The sequence below is a fragment of the Anoplophora glabripennis genome, unplaced genomic scaffold (assembly GCF_000390285.2).
Source record: "Anoplophora glabripennis isolate ALB-LARVAE unplaced genomic scaffold, Agla_2.0 scaffold63, whole genome shotgun sequence".
In the NCBI taxonomy this organism is placed as follows: Eukaryota; Metazoa; Arthropoda; class Insecta; order Coleoptera; family Cerambycidae; genus Anoplophora; species Anoplophora glabripennis.
The window spans coordinates 1536575-1553738 of record NW_019416222.1 but is presented as its reverse complement, the minus strand read 5'-3'; the positions used below and the strand labels follow the sequence as shown (position 1 = coordinate 1553738).

The following is a 17164-nucleotide window of genomic DNA, read 5'->3' as shown; positions in this document are numbered from 1 at the left end:
GCCTTCCTGCACAAGTAGAAAATTCTTATTATGGACTTGATCAACGCTTCTTCATTCAAGGATATCTGAAACGGCTGAACGATATCAAAGTGCCGACAACGGAGTTAATCTGCTAGCTTACATATACTATTGTTAGACTGTAGAGCATGTTTGAGAACTGAATAAATATGTTTTAGGGTCCGATATATCCAGCCCTGCAGTGTTTGATAGCCAGATGGGCGCCCCCAGCGGAAAAAGGAAAATTCGTCGGCGCTCTCATGGGCAATACGCTTGGCACGTGCGTCACCTGGCCTTTTGTCGGCGCCATAACGCAAGCGTTTGGGTGGGACTGGGGCTTCTATACAATGACCATTCAGATGGCGGTGTTCCTTATAATATTCTGGATAATAACAGCGGACAGTCCGGCCGACCACAGGTGGATCAGTGAAGAAGAGAAAAACTACATAGCAGAATCCCAAGGCGGATCGGTTACCAAGACGAAGGTTGGTAGAGGTTATGGATTTCTCAGAAGATTTAGTAGGCTACTTAAGTTGTCATGTATTTTCAGCGAGTGGAAAGTCACGAATCCACTGGTCAAATATCTGTGATAGTTTCAATCAGTCCTCGACTGCTGCAGAAACAGGCCCAAGATATGTTGTCTAATGTCCGTATCTACTCGTATAGTCAGTACTTAATTTCAACGAGACCTGTACACATCTTAAGCACAGCTGAAGTCTTAGAATAGGGACTTCGGCAGTACTAGGCGGTTTGATTATTTCAGTTACAAATTTTTAATTATCGGAATTTTCTGTTTAAGTTGGCCATCAACTGGAAATTGCATGCCAACAAATCTAGAAATAATGTCTTAGGGCCAAATTCAGAGACTTCCCTAAATCTATACTAACCTTTCACTCATATCAAACTTATGCTTCACTCAACTTAGGGTGCCCTCATCTTTTTTTCAATTTTGGTATTCAGAAATGTGTATAAATGAGTGACTAACTTGAGTGTGCTAAGATTAGAGGAAAGAAAGAAAAGTTTAAAGACAAAGTCAATAATTTAATCTAGCTATTTATGGCAGAAAACCTTATTATTATCTAAAAAGTCACTTACTTGTAGTAGAAAAGCGATATTTGCTGGTATGACCATAAAACTCTTTATCTTCAGATGACAACAACCGCGATAAAAACTTTTGCTAGGGAAAAATTATACTGTAGTTATGGTAATAAAATGGTTTTGTAATACATAAAAAATTAACGAAAAACCTTAAGAAGCTCCTTAAGCAAAATATTATTTACATTTTGTAACAAGAAACTTAAAAAAAAACTAAATTTTTCTGTTAAAATGTAGACAAATTATATTTATTCTAAGGCTTATTAGGCACGTAACTTTTTTGCATAATTGATACAAAGCCTTCATAAAGGTTTAAAAGCGACATGATTGCCAACATTGTAGGGCTGGTACTGGTAAAGAAAAATCCCAAAATGTTGGCGACACATAGTGGTCGCAAATCCGAAAAAGCTGGACAAAAATCCAAAGAGGTTTGCATCATCACCAAAAGTGGGGATTTCATGTTTTTCAGGTCGCTGAAACCGAATTTGTAGTAAAAAATCTCAAATTCAAGATGGCTGACACAAAATCACAATTTATTGAAACTAATTGAAATTTTGAGTGTATCTGGTATTGAGGTGGCTAAAACATATTTAAAGTCGGTATTTTAGCTCTTTGAGGTAATTAATTATAAATAAAGTATGAAAGATAAAAAACTGCGATATAAGGCATGTATTTGGAATGAATTCCTCATTTCGAACGAAACAATTTCAAAATATTATTGAAGCTTATTCTAATTATTTAGCTTATTCTAATACACAGGAGTCATTCGCATCGTCATCATCTGTTACATAACCGTCAGAGCATGAAACATCGCTGTAGCTTCGGTTGAAAAGCTTTTCTCATTTACTTCTATTTTGAAATCTTGCACCTTTTTAGAAAAATGTTGATCTAAGATAATGATTTACGTTTCTAAATTCTTATGGAATTATCCTTTCAAAAATCGGAATAAAATTTTACTGATGTCCGACCCCGTCGAAAATGATAAATTTTGATTTGAAAAATCATAAATAAAAATATGATACATTTCACACGAAAAAACATACAAAAAACAATTTGTATTAGAAACGCTCGTTGGGAACGCGAAGAGACACTAAAACACTAGCTATTGTATAACTAAGGCTTTATTTAGGCCAGGAAAAAGAGCTGACCATTTCGCGACTTTTTGTTTCGGCAAGTTGAATTTATTGCTATAGATGCTAAATATTATGTACAATAACATATTAGTTTCCACAATCATAAAAATGGAGGAAAGATTGTTTACAGGGTGGTTAATTGTATAATTCGTAAAATCACGTTTTTCGCTTATAACTTTTTTCCGTTCATTTCCACGAGAAAACAGTAAATACTGTTTTTTTCGTCTTCAAAAGACCTACAAAACTAGCCCTCGAGCGTAAAAAAATATTCATTCGATCAAAAGTTATACCTAAACAGAAGAAGTTTATTTATGACTTTTGAATTAAACATTTATAAACTGCGTTATTATTACCAGAACGTTTTGGCATCGCATCCTCTCATTCCTCATCACTGTCTAATAACTCCGTTGTTTTTCAACGAATCTTGACGATTTTTTATTTAACTTAAAGCTCTTTTCCTAAGCTTTCCGAATATGTAATAATATAAATTATATTACGCGCGTGCGTCGTATATTTCATTTTGCAATTAAGGCTAAAAAAAATTTCCAAATTGCATATTTGAAATTAAAAAAAAATATAGATTTCAATGTATTATTATGAAATCTACCATGAAAAAATCAGTGGGATTGTGGAAGATGCTGTATAAGGCCATAACTTGTAAACTATTTAACTTACCGATTCCAGATTTAATTCAAAAGTCATAAATAAACTTCTTCTATTTATAATAATCAATATTTTTTAACGCTCAGCTAGCTTTGTAGGTCTTTTGAAGACGAAAAAAATGTACTTTACTGTTTTCACGTGGAAATGAACGGAAAAAAGTTATAAGCGAAAAACGTGAATTTACATAAAAATTATACAATTAACCCTGCAAACAATCTTCCCCCCATTTTTATGACTGTGGAAACTAATATATTATTGTACATAATATTTAGCATCTATAGTGATAAATTCAGCTTACCGAAACAAAAAGTCGCGTCCAACTCTATATTTCCTGGCCAATCTTACGATAGTAAACCAGCCGTACACAGAGGCACAAAAAATGACTCAGAACCCGAATCTGGAAAAATCCGGAGGTTTTCTCTTTTGATATATGAACTTGACATTCCTGTACGCACTTTCCAACTTTTAATAGTGCAGGATCTCTTGGGATCACAACTATTTCGATAATTTACGCTTGATGTGATTTGCAATCGATGGAAATTGCAAGAGGTTTTTGTTTACACAATAAAAACATGCAACTTTCGAAAAATGAGATTCTAGACGAGCGAATGTATTCGACTTACCTCTAAGAACACCCTATATATTGCATGCAACGATTCGTACTCTATTAAAAATTTGCACTTATTTTCAATTCACTGATTTTCGAGGGGTCAGTGGAAAGTGAAATATACTAATGTGTCGCAGCATACTTCCGATAGTTGCTGTGGTCTATACACGTGGGCCAGCACTCTGTCCCTTTAAAGAACTAAGCAGTGACTCCTCTAGGATATTCTGAAGCTGAGGTATTAACGCAAACTAACGACTTTTGTCCAGCTTTTTCGGAATTCCGACCACGCACCAATATTAATGATTTGTTTGCAACCAACAATACAAACTGTTACGTCTATGCTCGAAATAATGCGATCGTTAATATGTTGAACAGAAACTCGTGAAAAATTACACCAATCAATCCGATGAAGTAGAATGTTGCGTTTTAATGTAATCCTGGTCTTACTTTAATAATTTTTAATTTTACCAAAACTTAATTGCCAACATGGAGGAAATAAAATTACTGGTCATATGGCTTGTAATCATTTATAAGGGCTCTGTATTGCCAGAGCTGTGGAAGAGTTAAGAGCGACATGTCTAGGACCTATTGTAATTAATTCACGTTTTAAATTTTCAGGCCATACCGCCGTACGTCTCCATATTCACATCTATACCATTCTGGGCCCTCCAGGTCTTACATTTCGGCAACCTGTGGGGACTCTACCTCCAAATTACCGGCGCTCCCAAGTTCATGAGTGAAGTGGTGGGCTTCGACTTGAAGTCGGCGGGTGGACTTGCGGCCTTGCCGCATCTGCTAAGGATGTTCCTCGGCATGGGCTTCGGATCAATCGGCGATTTCCTAAAGAAGAGGGAGGTGTCTACCAAATTTATAAGGAAATTCTTCGTTTTGTTCTGTAAGTTGCCAATGCGTTTAATTTACCTATCTCTTCCTGATAAGGAATTACCACTCTAAGTTTGTTACGCCCTGAATATTAATTGCCCATAGAAGTACATGGTTACTGTTTATAAATGTTACTTCACCTTAAGTTTCTAATTTTTCAAGGTAAATAGTGCTAACAAGTTGTAGGTAACAACAAAAAATATTTTATGTTTATACTGAATTGTGACAAGATGGTGTTAAAAAGTGTGACAAATTAAACTTATTATCTTGAAGCGGAAATCAACAAAAAGACTTCTATTTCAGCGCCTAGGATGATAAACCATTAATTACTATACAGTGTGTTTCAGTTCGAGTGAATCAAACTTTAACCACAAATAGAACACGATAAATAATTCAGAATTGCCTTATAAAGCAAGGGGTCTAAGTCTCACCGTTTTCACTGTACAGGGAGCAAGAATACCTATAATTGCTTCAGAATGTCACAAATGAAGTTTTAGAGGAGGCGCCATTGAATATGCTGTCCACCGCACTGTAGCGCAACAAACCCACTCAGTGGGGGAAATTCACCACAATACGAATGCATTAAATAATACACAAGACATATTATTTAATATTGTTTTGAAGTCTAAGTTAATGTGTGACATTATACTAATATTAATTTAAAATTTGTTTGAAACTAAACTTATCAGAAGAACGGTCTCCCATTCAATTGAGATTTTCGGTTAAAACGATACACTATACCGATTTTCAACAAGTATATCTTTTTTATGTAGAATTGTCCACGGAATCTAAAAATGAGTCCCAAATGATTATTAGGTCATTGGCGTAGAAGTTGGGGTAAAAAAATCCCACTTTACTACCCATTCCTACGCCACTGACATACATAAAATTTGTAAATTTTATAGTAACTTATGCAGCTGTGTAAATGTAAATACCACACCAAATTTGAGTCAATTTGTTATAAGCATACCAAAGATTTCATAAATAATATGATTTTAACAACCGATCAATACGGCCCTGTGAAAACGGTGAGGCTTAGACCCTTGCTTTATAAGGTAATTCTGACTTATTTATTGAGTTCTATTTGTGGTTAAAGTTTGATTCACTCGAACTTAAACACCTTGTATAGTACAGAGTTGAAAAATCTGTAAAACTGATAAAAAAATGACCAAACACACATTGGTAAAGATATCCCGCATCAAACGCTATGTACATCAAGTTTTTAATGTATTTATCTACCGAACTTTTGATTATTCTTTCATAAAATAATAGTATACAAGATGTTTCTGAAATAAGTGCGTTCCTTCCGTTTCGAAAAGGAGCATCTTTTATTAAGCAACTGATGGTCTAAAAGCCTAAATGCTCCTGTTTCCGAGAAAATTGATTAAGAAAATTAACTACAAATGTAAGTCGACCCTGCGCATCTTGTGCACGTGCGTTGTGTGTTGCAGTATTACTTAGCCGGCGTATAAGATGTTTTCTAATCAAGAACTAGCAGATATAGTGTTAATGTACGGAGAATGTTAGCAAATTTAAATGAGAGTTGTCGTTTGTACGCTGGCCTCAACATGTTTTCGACGACGAAGAAAACATCATAAACTTCGTTGAAGAATTTCCGAGGCGCAGTACTTGCTACATTGGCCGAGAAGTGGGTGTATTTAATCGTGTTTGTACTACGGGAACAATTATCCCCTATCGTGTATAAAGGGTATTAAATAATAATGATTTTCAGTCCTGTATGGAATTTTGCCAGTGGTTTCACATCAAATAGACAAGATCCGGATTTGACAGGTAAGGTGCTTTTTACGGATGAATATTGTTTTACTAGAGGCATTAAATGTTCACAACATTCGCTGTTGGTGTGATCCTGACGTTGTACAGAGATCTCGATTCTAGCAACGGTTTTCAGTGGTGCTTTTAGTGACCGTCATTTGGAAGTATTTTTATTAGCACATGGAAACAACTTTGAACAATTTTTGTAAAGCATATCGTCTATTGGTAATTCGTTTATTCGTTTAATTTTTTAAACGAGATTTGAATAAATTTCAGCATTTTCGAACACAAAGTTTAAACCGTCAAAACCGCCATTAGCGCTTTCGCACAGCGGCGCGCGGCAGCTTCGATATCAAAGGTACAGGTAATACATACTATTTTATAATTTAAAATGTAATGTTTTAAATCATCAATTTCTTAATAAAAGCTGCTTACTTTTGAACCCTCTATCACCCTTTTCAAGGAACGCCCTGTATACTATAGTTGGAGATAAAAGGTTCTTAACAAAAAAATATGTACAAATAGCTTTATTTGTCACTTTAGGGCGTTTTTTTTTTCTATAACTAAATAGGTCAGCCTACAAAGATAAATATTCACCACAACAACAAAACACAGCCTCCAAACGAACAAAAAATATTAATGCCTTCCTTTAACACTTTAAATCTATGTACTATGTACTACCTACACATCTCAAAATTGAAGCTATATTTTTTAGAACAAAAAAGTACTAAAAATAAGAATACAAAAAAATCTCATTGTCAAACAGTTTTAGTTTTATTGGTGACGTAAATTAATAGAACAGTTAAAAAAGTTTTTACAATAATTGAGTTACTATAATGTGAAGATAATTTTTAGCCGTAGTAAAGTAGGTACTTAATAATTATATTAAAACTTAATCAATAGGGTGCAATTTTACAAAAGTGTTGGCAAAAGCTAGAAAATCAGCAAAGCATTTTCTCGCTGTAGCTAAAACCTTTGTATTTAGCATCGTCCTCTAAATTTAAGAATAAAAATGTTAAAGATAGGGTGACATTTATCACCAATAACTGTGTACATTTATAATCATCATTTAAATTTGTTGAATCACAGGCTAAATCCAAAAATGTCTACTACATATCGATATTTTTCTTTTCAGCCCATATCCTCCCAGGAGTCCTGATGATAGGTATTAGTTTCGTCGGCTGTAAGTGGATACCAATAGTTGCATTGTTGATACTCAGTCAAGCTATAAACGGCGCGGCTGTCTTGACGAACCTGTCGAATCCTCAAGATCTAGCACCTAATTTTGCCGGGACGATATTCGGTATAATCAGTTTCATCGGCGGAATGACTGGTTTCATAGTTCCTCAAATCACAGGAGTTCTAACGAATGAGAATGTAAGTAGAATATGAAAAGTATATTTGACTATCAGATATGCATCTAATAAAATATAACCGACAAATAGATGTCTCCATATGTGATTCGTGATTGTAATTTTTTCGTTCTCATATTCCGCAAATAATAGTTGGCATGGAGTATACATAAATAAGAGTCGCACAGAATCAAATCTGACATTCGAACAGACCAAACATTTGGAAAATTTAGAAAAATCCACTTTCCAGGAAATTGCTGCTTTAACCAATCTCGAATAATTCGAGGTACGTCGAAGAGCAGCATTATGCAAGTGCATATGTTTCGACAAATTTCCTGCGTTACATAAATCACTTAGAATGTTACTTAAAAAGTCTTGAAGGGAGCAACTCTGAATTTGGATATCAAAATATCAAGATTTAAACAAATTTAGTCCAGAAGTTGATAATAAAGGAGATTAAAATCGCAATTTCTATATTAAGGATTTTCTTAACGCAACTAATGCAGTTTTAAGATATTAAATCCCATTAACGCCTTAAGGGACGTATTCTTTTTTCATTTTTCAACGGTTGCAATGACTCAAAAATGATCGTAAACAAATTTAAAAATTACCATATCCGACGTAAAATCATCTGAACTTTCAGAATCTGTGATCAGATTCCTTGAAAAATACAGTTGGAAGTCACTTATGGGTTTTTCAAACTGGATTTCCGCATCGAAATCAGATAAGGATTTATAAGTGGAGTGAAAATATCGTAGCATACGACCCTAAACTTCAAGATGGATGCATAAAAAAAATTTTTTTGAGGTCTTAGCGACCAAAATGCCTACTCAAAAGGAAAAAACCCTCAAAACTTTTAGGAATTTTTTTCTTGAAATGGTGGGGTTTCCGAAAAAATTTTATAGTACAAAAAGTTGTTAAAATTATGCAAACAATAAGCTCAAATTCTTTCACAATTTTTTGAGACGTTTTTACATTTTTCAACTTTGGCCGTTTTTTTGAAAAATTCGAAAATTCCAAAAATTCTGAAAAAATTTTAGAGTATTTTCTGATGGTTGATGAAATCAAACATATGAAGAAATAGATTATTATTTATCATAATAAAAACAAAATATTATAATAAAATTTCAAAAAAAAAATAAAAAATTAAAAATCTACATAAAAAACAAAAAAAAAAACTAAAAAAGGCTCTTTTGTTCGTCGACCTTCACGTTAGTAAAAGATGGCCAACGCATCAATCAGATACGGCAAACAGACGAAATCAAATGATAGCACATTCAAGGAAAAAGATTTTTATAGTTTTCGGGATACAATATTGAATTAGCCAGTACATTTTAAACCTAACTACACATTCGAGCCAATAGATCGGAACTTCATTACATAACCCATGTTTTTTTCCAAATCCATATGAAATTTAAATCAAATATTCGTAAAAAAAACATTTTCCACGACAATGAGGGGGTTTCAGAAAAATGTTATTGAACAAAAAGTTCTTGAAATTCATCAGAAAATACGCTTTTTCAGAATTTTTTGAAATGATTTTTGAATTTTTCAAAAAAAACGGCCAAAGTTGAAAAATGTAAAAACGTCTCAAAAATTGTGAAAGAATTTGAGCGTATTCTTTGCATAAATTTAACAACTTTTTGTTCTATAAAATTTTTTCGGAAACCCCACCATTTTCAAGAAAAAAATTCCAAAATATTTTGAGGCTTTTTGGTCTTTTGGTTGCTAAGACCTCAAAAAAAATTTTTGGATGCACGCATCTTTAAGTTTAGGGTCGTATGCCACGATATTGGAACATGATCACATATTCTGAAAGTTTAGGTCGGATATGGTAATTTCCAATTTTTTTTACGATCTTTTTTTGTCATTGCAGCCGTTGAAAAATGAAAAAAAAATACGTCCCTTCAGGCGTTAACGGATTTTAATCTGGAAATGAATAGTCAAAGACAGTATTTGTAATATTTTAAGTCTTGTTAAATCTGGTACATCATATTCTCTACATAGATACTTTATAGTCTGAAATTATTTAGTCGATTTTTTCAGATGTTCTATTCTTAATAACATTTTTCAGTGAAATACAGAACGTCACCTGTCAGGTTGAATTATTCTAAATTGCAATACAATAAAACCATTAATAATATTGTTTTTTTCAGAACGGAGTCAAAGAATGGGGATGGGCTTTTATAATTGGCGGTTGTGCATATATCTTTTGTGGATTGTTCTTTATAATATTCGGCAAAGTTGAGAAGCAGCCATGGAACGAGAAGAAAGCTGATACTGAAAAACCAGAAACATCTACTTAGATTATTGTACATAATTAGTTTTTTTTGTCTGTGATCGTATAAGCTATAACTAGAGAAAGGATTCCAGTTATTCATGCTAAAACCAGGATTAGCTTCAGGTACCATGCCAATGGATACCTACTTAATATACTCTATTGGGATGTTTTTGCATTTAAAGTAAAATGATGTTATAGCACTATGATGAATTTCATTGACGGTAAGGAATAACACGAGGCAACTGTTTTCCTAACACAAGTTTTTTATTTATATAAATTAAAGTTCTGTTTTTCGCCGTTAAATTACAGGTAATATATCTTCTCTAAAAATAAGATTTTTGATGTACTGTAAATTAATCTGTTCGTTTATTTACACTTAAGATTCTAGCAACAAGAGGCAAATTTTGCCGATAATGCAGTTGAACTGAATACCTGTAATCCACTATCTCTTTAAATACTAAATAAATTTTATTTTTAATAAATACTGAAAATAATGTAAAATTATATGTGCTGCCACTGCCTAAAATTCCTATAATATATCCTTTCAACAAGAGTAAATATAATATTTAATTTGCAAATGTCGATAAAACTTCAAAGCTATATTTTAAATACTGTTACAGTTATTTAAATATTAAAAGTTTAACATATTTTTCTCTTTCATGTAAATGGTCATCTTAATTATACAAAGTTAAAAGACAAAAATTTATATTGTGATTATATTTATTGATTGATTTAATATATACATTCTTGTTCATTAAAATTAAAAATTTAGGATAAGAAAGAAGTATTACCTAATATTGACGCAGTAATTTCCTAATTAAGTGTAAATATAAAAATAAATTTATAATATTCTGTTTTCCCAAATTTGTTTCATCGTGGAATAACCAAATTAGAGAATTGAAAAACAGACGAAACATGAAATATTGCTTTATTAGGATTATTTCGATTAATTTTTTTAAGGAGGTGAAACGAATCACTAGATATGTCCTGATAGTCTAAAGTTCCAAATTCTTGGATATAGTTACGAATATACGAAGTCTGTTTAGAAAATAACCGAACTTTATTTCTTTAAACTGTATTATTAATTTTATACATTAATGGTCGTCGCTTCCTTTAAAGTACTCCCCTCCCCTTTTCCCATCCGTTTTCCATTTCGCGAAGCAGTCCTGGATAGCTTCATTTGGAATGGTCTTTAAAGTCTGTGACGAATTTGCTTTGATGTCATCAATACTCTGAAAACTGCGGCGGCGTTCTTTTAGCACTGATTTTAATTTTGGAAATAAGAAAAAATCGCATGGAGCATTGTCCGGCGAGTAAGGAGGGTGAGGAAGGGTAGTAATCTGATTTTTGGCATAATCTGATGAATCTCTTTCATTTTCTGATAGTATTTAACCACCTAAATATATCTTAAAAAAATTAGTTCAATAAGATTAATAATAAGTGATATATTTAATTATGAATTTGTAAGACCCTTGAAAAGGTCAACACTGCGGGAGAACAGGTAATGACGTCACGACACCGGCCACTCGGCGATCAAGTCGCGAGCAGTCGGAGAGATCTGTAAATATTTGCTATACTTTTACCTATATTATATACCTATATTTTTAAGTGTATAAATAGAAAGTGTATAGAGATATACATCAAGTCTTGTTGAAATGCATTTTTCATACAACATATTTATTATAAACATAGAATGACTTGGAATACCTAAATACATTTTCGGATTTTTCTCAATGACGTAAATGGTTCGCTTTTCTACATTTTCTTTTGCGTTCCATTTTTGTACAAATGTACCAGTAGTACTTTGACTAGTATTTGAAGCAACTCAGAACCACCCTCGTTTTTCTTTGGTGGCCGTCTAGGGGGTTGTAAAATATTATTATTTAAATACATTGCTGGGTGGTTCTCAGTTGCTTATAGGTCCCTATCGCCGAAGTATTTCGAAATTTTTGTGAACGGGTGCGTTTAAATGGGGTAGACAATTTTTTTTTTCGGTACAAATTTTAAAATTCAGCTCTAAATGTTCAAATAATAATATTTACCACCCCCTAGACCGGCAACCGAAGAAAAACGAGAGTGGTTCTTAACTGCTTATAGGACCCTCTCGCCGACGTATTTCGAATTTTTTGTGAACACGAACATTTAGATGGGGTAGAATTTTTTTTCCGGCATAAAGTTGAAAATTGTGCTCTAAATGTTCAAATAATAATATTTTACAACCTCCTAGACGTGTAACCAAAGAAAAACGAAGATGGTTTTGAGTTGCATACCGTGGCTGAGAAAACCGTGGATAACATCACAAAACTTTTAATTTTTCAGTAATGGAATAAATATTTTTATTCGGAGTCTATCCTGAGGTACTTTTGCCGCCTGGAACTATACAATATTTGTACAATCCTCGGTTTCGATCCATTTAGACATAAAAACAATGATTAACGAAACTGCCAAGCGAACCACACACCGTATGTATTAATATAGAATGGGATGAGAGCGAGCGCGAGCGCGAGCGGAGTTCCGGTATTATGACGTCAGGCAATGGTTGCTCAACGTTTTTCCGCGGTCTGTTTTCATTAATTTATTTCACACATTTCTCGTTGAAACAAAAAATTGATTTTTGGCATACTAACTAATTAAAGGGTAAACTTTTGGAATATGCAAAAAAAAATCTACTGAATGGGCCTATTAACAAAGCTGAGTGTGCGGGCACATTGTCATGGTGCAAGAACCATGCATGAGTTGTCTCGCCACAATATGGATTGGTATCAATAAGATCACGTGACCAGGTCGGTCACACGGATATTTAAAAAATATTGCCAAATAAAGATATGGCAGATCTTTATAATAAAATTAATGCTGCTGAAGCGTCTCTAAATAGAATAACTCCTAAGAATTCCCTTGGTGGCGCTAATATTAATGACTCTTTTATCCAGGGAGACTTGACAAGGAGCACGAAGTCATACGGGAAAGTTGACAAAATTTGTCCAAGAAATGGCAGAAGTTTGGGTGGCGCTAGTGTTCCATGTGTCCCAAGTGAATGTAGCATAAGAAATACGAGTGAAGTAAGCAAATAACCAATTTTATTTTATAATGAGTTTAGTAGATATATCGGGGAGGTATACTAACCTAATAACTATAAGTCAAGTCAATAATTATTACAATTTGTTTTTATAATGATAAATAAAAAGTTTCGAAAATAATTTAACGATACATATGGAACACTAGTGCCCTCTTATTTTTGTAAGATTTTTGTTTACATGGAGTTGGGACTCCTTGTGTAGTCTCCATGCGTTTACCAATGACCAATGAGAAATCATTACGTCTACGATCGAGATAATGAGATCGCTGATTGGTTGAACAGAGCGTTGTGTTTTAACGCAACCTTGATCTTCTACCCGCTGGAAAACAGCAAACGTAATCCTTATCCCAAAACCCAATAAAGACCACACCTTCCCATCCAACTACCGGCCCATTAGCCTGCTCCCGGCTATGAGCAAAGTGGTAGAAAAAATTATCCTAACCCGTCTAAGAACCCACTCCCAAGAACTGCGAGTCATTACAGACGAGCAGTTGGCCTTCCGACCCAATCACTCTACCGAACTCCAAATCCTTCGCCTTACCGAGCACATCACGGCGGCCTTCAACAGGGGACAGTACACTGGTGCTGTCTTCCTGGACGTCGCAAAGGCCTTCGATACGGTTTGGCATGAAGGCCTACTGATGAAAATGCTCACCAACCAATATCCCATATCCTTTACCAAACTCATAAAATCCTACCTACACCACCGAAAATTCCGCATCCAAATCCAAGATTCCCTTTCCACCACCCGTCCCATGGAGGCCGGTGTCCCCCAGGGCACCGTCCTGTCCCCACACCTATACACCATTTACAACTCCGACATCCCACATCCCCCCAACACCAACATATACTTATACGCCGACGACCTGACAATCACATCCCAATCCGTAGATCCTAGATATTCCGTCTCCCTCCTCCAAAACTCCTTAGACCAACTTGAAACCTGGTGCAACAGGTGGAAAGTCAAAATTAATCCCAACAAAAGTTCGGCTATCCTTTTTACCAAACGAAAAATCCCACAAAACCTCGACAGACTGACACTATCCCAGGAACCCATCTCCTGGAATCGACAAACACGATACCTGGGCGTGACGATGGACCAGCGTCTCACGTGGAAACCGCACATCGTGGAGACGGTGGCGCGAGCGAAGACCACCAGGGCTAGGCTCTATCCCTTACTCAAAGGTGGAAACACCCTCAGTTTAAGGAATAAGCGAACGCTTATCAAGGTGGTACTTCAACCGCAGCTAACCTACGCCTCCACGGCGTGGGGTCACGCGGCAAAAAGCCACTTAAAGTCATTACAGGCTGTGGAAAACATAGCCCTCCGCACGGCCACCGACGCGCCCTGGTACGTAAGAAACACTGACATATTACGAGACTTACAATACACAAACGCTACACAGACAATAAGACAAAACGCGGAGAAACGATTTGACGTAGCCGCTAGACATGACAATCCCCTCCTCAGGCAAGCCGTTGACTACGTACCCGACGTGACCGACAAACACAAAAGACCTAGACACCAACTTTTTGACCCTGGGTGACCACCCCAACGACCCCCCCCCTGCCCGCTAACCTTTTCTGTTTCAGAGACAGCCAGGATCAAGAAACGAAGACAACGACACACACACACACATACACACCCCCCCATACCCTCCTTAACCCTCCCCTCCCGCGCTAGCCTAAGGGCCACCTTAGCAAAGCGCATCCCAGGCTGCATAGCCGCACTACCCTACCCAACCATACCACACATAAACATGACACTACCCCCGGGGTTTACACAGACGAGCCGGCGAAGCAAGAAGAGCGCCAGAAGAAAGGGCCCTAGCCGGCGGGGCCCAGCCAGGACAAAAGGAGGTCCCACAAAGCGCCTACACCGGCCGCATTTGCGGTCGGGGTAGACGACGGATGGGGCCCACCTACGAAGGCTGTCCAGGCCTACACGAGATGAGGCAGGATAAAGAGGGATAATCCCCCTCGATCCCAAATCATTGAGGCCAATTTCTAGCCATAGAATAATGGCGCGCCTTGATCTTACTATTTTAATAATTTTTAATTTTACCGAAATTTACTGACCAACATGAAGGAAATAAAATTACCTAATGTTCACAAACATAATTACTTGTCACGTGGTTTGTAAACATTTATGAAGGCTCTGTATATATGCGTACTTGAAATCAAGTACGCATGATAACAATTTTGACAAAATACTATAAAACTTACCTATAATACTTTCAAAACCATGCATTTCAGTTAAGTATTGGTACCGTAAATACGGGGCACGGGAGCGAACTTCTACACCTTTGTTAAAACATTTGTGCATGCTTGTTTAATGAAGAAAAAAAGTACTTTTGTCAACATTTCACAATTTCATGGATTTTGCAGTAAATTGCATAATAATTTTTGCTTGTTTTTCAACAAGATCTACAAAACTACTTTTTCAAAAAAAAATGTATAACATTTACAAAATACAAAAGCTAAATCTGAACGAGATTGGTATTCAAAATTAACAAAATACCTACTGTTAATGATGCTCTTAGCGGTCTATGTTTTTGATTAAAATTGAGGTTATATATTCACATTCGACTTCTTTCACTAGGTATATAGTCCAAGCATTCTGTCACGGTCTAATGTTAAATTTGCAGAAATTATTACCTGGACAAAAAAAAAATAAGACCGTACGGAAAATTAAATTTTAAATTGAGTTTCTTGTTCTTTAAACTCGATCCAAAATGGTTAAAAAAAATCGCAAAGTTGCAAAAAAGGGTTTTTCTAAAATAACTAAAAAATAATCCTTAAAATTAATAAAATCGTCAACATTTTTTAACAGGATGATAATATAACTCTTTATGAAGAAAATAAACTGAAAATCGTTACTGTAGGGCTATCCGCTGAGAAGATCTAGCCAATTTTCGAGAGCGCCTTTTTTTAAAAAAATCGATATATCGAAAAATAATTAATATTTTTAAATTTTTCAAAAATGTGCTTTTTTGGCTTGCTGCGGGCTATCCTTGCAGTAAATGGCAAGTATAAGAACGTAAATGTAAACGAGTTATAGAAAAAGAGAAAAGAGAAAATTTTTAACGGTTTTTTCGATATATCTCGAAAAGTAACAAAGCAATCGATAATTACAAAAAATCAAACGATAGATCTTTTTAAAACCTACAACTTTTTCATTTAAAATTTTTCAGTCGGTACTATATTTTTTAACAAATATTCGCCATTTTGGATCGAATTTAAAGAACAAGAAACTCAATTTAAAATTTAATTTTCTATAGGTACGGTCATATTTTTTTTGTCCAGGTAATTATTTCTGTAAGCATTTCTCTATAATGCTTGGACTAATACCAAGTTATAATAATTGATCTTAAAAACAGATGGAAATGTAATAGAAAAAAAACTGAAGATCATCCCTCTTTTAAGGAAGCAATATTGAATCAGGGGAACTTAATCTAATTTTAAGTCAATCATCAATTATTACGCCTACGTGCAGTGGCGTAACAATAGGGTGGCAGGAGAGTGAAATGCCACGGGCCCTTAGCCGGAGGGGGACTCGGGCCCGAAAGGGCCGTGATCACAGGAGGATCCTAACATTTATTATTACAACATTTAGTAAAATTTATTAGTTTTGTATTCAATTAATTTGTTACCTACATACTAAAGTACATATACAAATTAAACAAAAAAATGTATCAAGATTTGAACGCATTTGTAAGAAAAAGATATCACCCAGTTGTAGAACGCATCGGGTAGGTGATATAACTCGTCACTTGTAGACGTAGTGCGGTAGCTAAAAGAAATCAAGTTAAGTTTTCTTGTTAGTTCATATTTTCGCCGCAGGACTTCTTTTGTGGCGCGGGCTCTGGTAATAAAATTGTGATTCAATACGCTCTTTAAATTAAAAATTATTAGAAAATCAACTAATTATAATAACGCTTATATGTACTTCACGTGGCGATTTATTAAAAAAAAACTATAACGTTGGTTCTTCTTTACGTAGATGAATTTTCCACGACCTCAAACGGTATAGTTACGCCACTGCCTACCTATGTAGTATTGCATTTTCCTGGACACCCTGTTTACTTTGCTTTAAAATTACAATTATCTTTTTGCAACCCAAAATAAAATTTTATAAACAATTATCATTGTCGCAAACGTGCTAATAATTCCACTTTGGATTACGTACCCCTGTATATACATACAATTAGTCATTAATTATCAATTCCTTCAGTAAAAAAAATTAAAACAGTTAATGTACCTTCGGACTTTGATTGACAAACCGATATGATTGAAGTACTACTC

The 17164-nt window shown here is 34.9% G+C and overlaps 1 protein-coding gene across 4 annotated transcripts in view; it reads left to right on the top strand.

Annotated features, from left to right (window-relative positions):
* The window catches only part of LOC108903716 (sialin), a 119840-nt gene extending 109563 nt beyond the window's left edge, over window positions 1-10277 (top strand). For all 4 annotated transcript variants that reach the window (XM_023454446.1, XM_023454440.1, XM_023454442.1 and 1 more), the window contains 4 exons: window positions 177-482; window positions 4114-4390; window positions 7286-7527; window positions 9659-10277. In XM_023454446.1, coding sequence (XP_023310214.1) covers window positions 177-482; window positions 4114-4390; window positions 7286-7527; window positions 9659-9808 — 975 coding nt within the window. In that variant the 3' untranslated portion in view covers window positions 9809-10277. The remainder of the gene's footprint in view (window positions 1-176; window positions 483-4113; window positions 4391-7285; window positions 7528-9658) is intronic.
* Window positions 10278-17164: the final 6887 nt, after the last annotated feature.